The following is a 6600-nucleotide window of genomic DNA, read 5'->3' as shown; positions in this document are numbered from 1 at the left end:
CAAAACAAAAAACAATTGGCTATAGATCCCGAGGGACTCATCCTCCTATTCATAGAGAACCACTGCAACCCAGTGTCGGGTGTACACTCATCATCTCAGTCCTCTGGGAGGCTGAAGCAGGAGGATCAAAAGTTCTAGCCCAGCCTGGGCAACTCTGAGATCTTGACTCAAAACTTTTAAAAAGAGGCTAGGAATATAGCTCAGTGTGGGGAAAAAAAGAAAGAAACGGGAGCCGGGAGATGGCTTGGTAGAATAAGTGCTTCCCTGGCAAGCGCAAGGGCCTGAGTTCAATCCCTGGTTCTGCAAAAAAAAGAAAAGAAAAGAAAGAAATGGAGTATTACCCGAGCGATGCAGTGTGCCAACGGCATTCTCTGGGAGCCTCACAGGACAGTAGAGCTCGGAGGTGAGGACACCCTAGGCTGCAGCCCAGCATCCCGCATGGAAAGCAGGTGGGTCCTCCTGTGATGACCACCGCCATGCCCGTCTGGGTGATGCTGATGAAAACAGGCCTGGGCCTCTGCTCTAACACACACGTCTGGCAGGCGTGCTTGTCGCTGCCCCTTAGACACCTGCAGCAGGCGACCCCAGCATCTCCTGTGGGCAGTTGTGGTGGTGGTGAAGGCATGGTTCACTGCAGTGGCCGAAGGACAGAGCCTGACTGGGGCACACAGGGACCCATCACTCAGCCACTACCCCTTGGGCCGCTCTGGATGTTCCTTCCTTTTTTTGAGACAGGGTCTCACTGTAATGCAGGCTGGCGTAGAACTCACTATTATGTTACCTAGGCTGGCCTTGAACTGCTGGGCCTCGTGCCTCAGCCTCCTGCGTGCGCACCACTATGCTCAGCTGTTGTTTTGTTGTTGTTGTTGTTGTTTTGGTATCCTGGAGACTGAACCAGGGCCTTCACACTGAGCTACAGTCCCAGCCCTGTTTTTATTTTGAGACGGGGTTTTCTGCCTCAGCCTCCAGGGTATGGAATTTCAGGCTGGCTAGCTGTTCCTCTTCCTCGGGCCCCTTGGACAGCCAGGGAGCAGCCTAGTTCGCTCCCTGAGTCCCTGCAGGTCTCTGTGGGAAGGTGACCTCCAGGCGTCCCTTTCTGACGCCCACAAACAGTTCAGCAGCCTGTCCCGTGAGCCTGGGTTTATGGTGTTCGCAGGCACATGCTGCCACCCGTGGTCCTTTTTCTGGCCTTTGTTCCTCTCCCCGAGGCCAGGGCCACCTCTGTGCAGGGCACTGCTGCCTCCCTGGAACACAGGAGAGTTCAGAACATGGGGGGCGGAGGAACAGACGCGGGGTGAATGAAGTGTGTGGGCTCTGCCCCTCAGTGCTTGCTCCAGCGGCCCCTTACTTCCTGGCCTATGACCCAGCAGCAGTGTGTGTGCGTGTGGGGTGCCCAGCAGGAACCTTCTGGGGAGGAGCCCGAGTGAGAGGGGTGTCAAGGTCAGATGGGCACCTGTGACGGCGGCACCAGCTGGTTCTTAGCGCAAGGTCACTGCCAGCCAGGCTGCTCCCAAAGCACAGCTCAGCCAGACATGGCGGAGGCTGAGGCAGGAGGGCCGCAACTTCAAGCCCAGCATGGGCAGTTTAGTGACCTTGTGAGACCCTCTCAATGCAAAATGAAGAACTGGGTCGGGGATGTAGCTCAGGGTTCAATCCCTAGCACTATAAGGACAAAAAGGAGAAAGAACAGTTCAAGTTCTCCCAAAGAGCCTTCCCCATAGGAATCAACTCCTGGCCTTGTCTCATCAGTAAATGGATGTGAAACACGGGTGGGGCTTCTTGGTTAGCCAGGGTACAGTCCAACTCTCTGGGAGGCTGAGGCAGGATGATACAAGTCCAAGGCTGGCCTGGGTAACTTAGATCCTAGCTCAAAATGAAACAAGGTGGGGCTGGGGCCGTAGCCCTGGGGTGTAGCTCCTGCCAGTGCACTTGAGGCCCTGGATTCCATCCCCAGCCCCCCGAAAAACAACAGATGAAGATGAAGACGGTGAATCTGCGACACTCCTCCCCAGGCTGTGAGCAGGGGCCCTCTGCCTGCATCCTGTCATGCAGGCTCCAAAGCATGAGGTAAAGGGACGCCCAAGGCACACAACTAAAGGGCAGCGCTATAGAGCTGCCTTCCTGCAGGTGTGCCCCAGGAAGAACTGGGGAACAGCGCTCATCCTGCCTCCCTGCCTATCCCTGGCCGGACTCTGCCCTTGGGTCCTCGGTCCCACAGGTTCTGCAGTTCTGTGCCTCCCTGGAGGGTTTGGATGCCCTGGAGACACTGGTGCCCAGGTCAGGAGAGCCCCCCACAGTTCTGACCCACAACTCGGGATCCAGGCACTTTCTTACCCTAGTCTCTTTTTTTGGGAAATGGATTGTGTAACGCTGCCTGAGCTAGTTAATAAAAGGCCTGGAGGCCACAGCTGGGCCGGGTGAGGTATGCCTGTGATCCCCTCCCCACTCAGGAGGATCTCTTCAGCTTGAGGCCAGCCTGGGCTACAAAGACCCTGTCTCCAAAAGACCTACGCAGTCAATAAATACCAACTGGGTGATCCGTACAGAGGATGCCTGTGCCTGGGGGTGGAGGGGAGTCTAGATCCAGGCTCCGGAGCTGCCCATCTTCCTGTGGTGGGTGGGGCCGTGCAGAGGCGGAAGTGAAGCTCACCCCACCTGGGGATTTCCTTTGTGGTGGGGCTCCATCTCTGTAGCCCTCTCTTGGGGGGGAGGTCCCCAAGACCGAGAGCAGAGCTGAAGTGTATCACGTGGCCACAGTGGTTCCCAGCCCAGGCTGGGGTGTGGCTCAGAGGAGGGGTGCAACTGTGAGAAGGGGAAGCAACTGAAGAGGAAGCCGCTGTCACCAGCAGGGTGGGGGGCAGTGGGGGGGTGGGGGTCACCCACCTGTGCTTCCTCCCTTAGAGACCACGATGCCACCCAGGCCTCTCTCTGCCTGTCCTGCCCTGGTTCTGTGTGTGAATGACACCTCTGCCTCCTCTCCCTGCAGTCACCTGGGGCTGCAAGGGGACCTTTGTCTCCCACCCATACACCCCAGGCTTGATGAGCTCAGTGTGTGGGTGTCTGAAGCCCTCACCCTAGTCTGGGCCTCACCGCAGCTTCCGGCCTCAGGATCTGTCAGGCCTGGCTCCCTCTACCTCTGAGCTAAGCCCATGGCAGATGCTGTGTGTCTGCAGCAGCTTCCGCAGGAAGGTGGCCACCATGTGCCTCCAGCCTGGCTTTGGGGACACGGGCCTGTCAGGGCTGTCCTGAGCCACCACAGTCCCACAGCTACACTCACTGCTGGCTAGGCATGGGTCAGAAGGTCCTAGAAGTTTCTACATCCCTGTCTGGCTGGACTGTAGCCTGGCCCTTGCGCTCATCCTAGAGGGCCACCAGGTTGTCCTTCCATCCCATGAGTCACCCCCATATCCCACAGCCACTTCCTAGCTGCACTCTCTGGCATGTACTGGGATGACCCAGGCCCTCAGGAGTTGCTTGCCCAAGGAGTTTCCCAAGTCTAGGGATTCCTCGGTCACAGTCCCCTCATCTCAGTGTCCCTCCTCAGTCATTGCATCTACTACAAAGTGCCTCAATAAAACCTTTGCCAGCTGTGCCATTCATTCGGCCTCAGGGCTGATTCCTGCTGGGAAATCTGGTGCCCACTGCATAGGGGCTCAGGGCTGGCAGGGCAGTGCACCTCAATCCCAGCTCGGCGGATGAGGCAGGAGGGTCCAGGGCAATCTGCACTAGGCAGCCAGATGCTTTCTCCAAAAGCCCTGAGTAAATAAATAAACCATAAGCCACAGCATGGCTGGGTAAAGGTCTGTGTGGTACCATTGTGTGTCCAGTATATACGAGGCCCTGGGTCTCATCCCTAGCAAGGGTAGCAAAATCACAAAATACCTCAGAGGCCCCTGCCAGCCCACCCTGGATCCGGTAGCTCTGGTGAGGAGAGTGAGGCTCAGCTGTCCCTAATGGGTCTGGGATCTAAGCAAGCCACAGGGTTGGGGAGGGGGACAGGCTCATCCCTGCTTTTGGGGATCACCCAAGGAATCCCTCCATTCCTGACACAGGCTCCAGAACAAACTCCCTTTAAAGCAGCAGCTCTGGGGACTGGTAGCAGGCCCTCTCATCCTTCACCCCAGAAGCATCTCTCAGCCTGAAGGAGACATACACAGGGACCCGGCTGGGGATTGGAGCAGCTGGAGGGCTGAGAGGGGGACAGCCCATATCCCTGGCTCTCCCGGGTCCTGGGTGGCCACACCAGCTGTGCTCCTTCACGTGGGGGAATGGCCCTCCCATCTCAGGCTCCAGGACAAGGTGTGTGTAAAAATGAAAGTGTCCCCACAGAACTCTGCTTCTGGGGACTGGCCATGCCTGGGGACTTCCTGGGCAGTCCTGGGCTTTCCCAGCTCCCCTCAGGCTGTGGGCTGTGCTCTGGGGCAGCCCTTTGGGGCCCTACCCACAGGGGCATCATCAGGTACCCCTGTATGGGGCCTGGCAGGGTACCACCATTTGGGCCTGGGAGAGTGGGACAGCAGTGAAGGAGGCACAGGCTGGGCTAGTGGGGGAGGGGACGGCTGGACGCTCCACCCTGTCACTAAACACTGAGTCACAGAGCTGTGTGAGGATCTACCTGGGGCTCCTGACCTTTGTCCCCAAGGTGTGATGCCCACAAGGGACCAGGGTCTTCCTAGTGTTTCTCCCCCCTCATAGCACAGCCCCCAGGAAGGGCTGGCACACTGGCCTAACTCTCCTTGGTGACGAGCTGTAGGTGGACACAGAAACATATTTTGGTCTGTTTCCTAGCCCTCCCTCCCTCCCTCCCTGCTTTCATCTTCATTTTTATTAGTCATATTTATTCATCTAGAAACGAGATCTCACTATGTATTTCTGGCTGGCTTTGAACTCACAGTTCCTACTGCCTCAGTCTTCCCCTCTGCCTCAGCCTCCGGAGTGCTGTGGATCTCAGGCGTGGGCCACCATGCCTGGCTCTTTATTTTTTTGAGACAAGATCTCACTATGTAGCTACCTAGCTCAGCTATCCTGCCTCAGCTTCCCAAGCACTAGGGTTATAGGTGTGTGCCACCACACCCAGCTTTCTCTGTGTTGTCTAGTTTTCAGAGACCAGGCTAAGCTCAGCTATGGGATTGTACATAGGTGACAGGAAATGCAGGGGACCCCAAAAACCAGGGCACAGGTGCCCTGTGCCTCAGACACAGAACTTACTGCCAGTCACTGAGCCCTCATCCTGGGAAGACTCAGTCCACAGCCCTGGGGCCTGCAGAGCCTGTGGCCCACAAGGCGAGGGGCAATACTGGAGCCCAGCTTGGGAGCGGGGGCACAGCCCACTCTTTCTAGTGCTACCAGGGAGGAGCAAGCCAGGCCTCAGCAGCTAACAGCAGAAAGCTGGCCGGCGAGTCCCTTCAGTTTACAGATGCAGCCCGGGTCAGTCCTCCGGCCTCCTGGCTCGAGGGGCAGGGGTGCCCAGCGACGGGCGCACACTCACCGGCCGTGTCGTAAAGGTTCAGAGTCACCTCCTTACTGCCCACCGTCACGCTAGCCGAGTATTTCTCAAACACCGAGGGGGCGTAGTGCTGTGGGGCAAGAGGCTGGGTCAGGCTCCAGCAGCGGGAAGCAGGGGTCCCTGCTCCCCATGCAGGTCACCCACACCTGTCCAGCTCAGCCCCCCAACCCGCTGGGCGCAGGGATTCCGGCGAGGGGCCCAGGCACCCAGGGCTCAACCCAGGCGCTATCCAAGGGGTGCTGGTCACCCACCTGCGACCCCAGCCCAGCCCTCCGCGGCAGCGGCCTCACCTCGGGAAAGGCGCCCTGGCTGAACACCATGAGCAGCGACGTCTTGCCGCAGCCGCCGTCCCCCACGATCACGATCTTCAGCTCCTTCCTGCCGGGGCCCGGGGCGGCAGGGGCCGGGGCGGCGGGGACGTCCATCGCCCGGAGCCGGCAGCACTGCGGGCAGCGCCGCGCTGCGCCGGGCCGGGTGAGCTGCGGGGCGGAGTCACGCAGGCCCCACCTCCACCGGGCCGCCTCCTCCGGGCAGCCTCCGGGGCCACCTCCCGCCTGCCGGAGCCGCGGGCTCTGCGCCTTAGGGGTTCAGCTCGCAGCGTTGGAGACACCGCTCCGGCGGCCAGCGCAGCCCCCACGCCCAACCCGCCGCTTGCATCGCGCCGAGTCTCTGCCGGTAACGCCGGACCGTTTTACGGGGCCCCTCACCGGCTGGCTCCGCCCCCTAGGGGGGCCCCGATTGGCCAACTCATCCCGCACCCTGCACCAGTGTTCGAGTCCGGATCTCGAGCTGCGAATGTAGTCTTCAGTTCTGTCCTGTCCTGGTTGTGTGACTCGGCGTAGTTCAGCCCTTGGGCCTGTTTCCCCGTAAGATGTAGCTAGCTACCATAGTGCTTGAGAAGATGCAGACTCGGGGAGCGGGGGGTCTGGCCCCCACGATGGGCCCTTTTTCCATGCTGTGCCGGCCGGGGAAAGGGAACCAGGTTCCAGTTCACTGCCCTCCTTCGACCTACCCAGCAGGAGGATGGGAGGCGGCGCCCTCTGCTGGCGGCCGAAGGTTGGCCCCAAACCATTAACCACGGGGAGTGGCAGCCT

General features: G+C 59.5%; 1 protein-coding gene across 2 annotated transcripts in view; it reads right to left on the bottom strand.

The window, feature by feature from the left end:
• The window catches only part of Rhof (ras homolog family member F, filopodia associated), a 25583-nt gene extending 19246 nt beyond the window's left edge, over nt 1–6337 (bottom strand). For both annotated transcript variants that reach the window (XR_002822064.1, XM_004635898.3), the window contains exons 1-2: nt 5797–6337; nt 5489–5576 (exon numbers count right to left, since the gene is read on the bottom strand). Coding sequence is in view for 1 of the 2 variants with exons in the window: in XM_004635898.3 (XP_004635955.1) it covers nt 5489–5576; nt 5797–5931 (223 nt within the window). In the remaining variant the exon portion in view is untranslated. The remainder of the gene's footprint in view (nt 1–5488; nt 5577–5796) is intronic.
• Nucleotides 6338–6600: the final 263 nt, after the last annotated feature.

This window comes from Octodon degus, unplaced genomic scaffold (genome assembly GCF_000260255.1).
Source record: "Octodon degus isolate 3935 unplaced genomic scaffold, OctDeg1.0 scaffold00076, whole genome shotgun sequence".
Classification (NCBI taxonomy): Eukaryota; Metazoa; Chordata; class Mammalia; order Rodentia; family Octodontidae; genus Octodon; species Octodon degus.
This window is presented reverse-complemented; position numbering and strand designations above follow the sequence as displayed.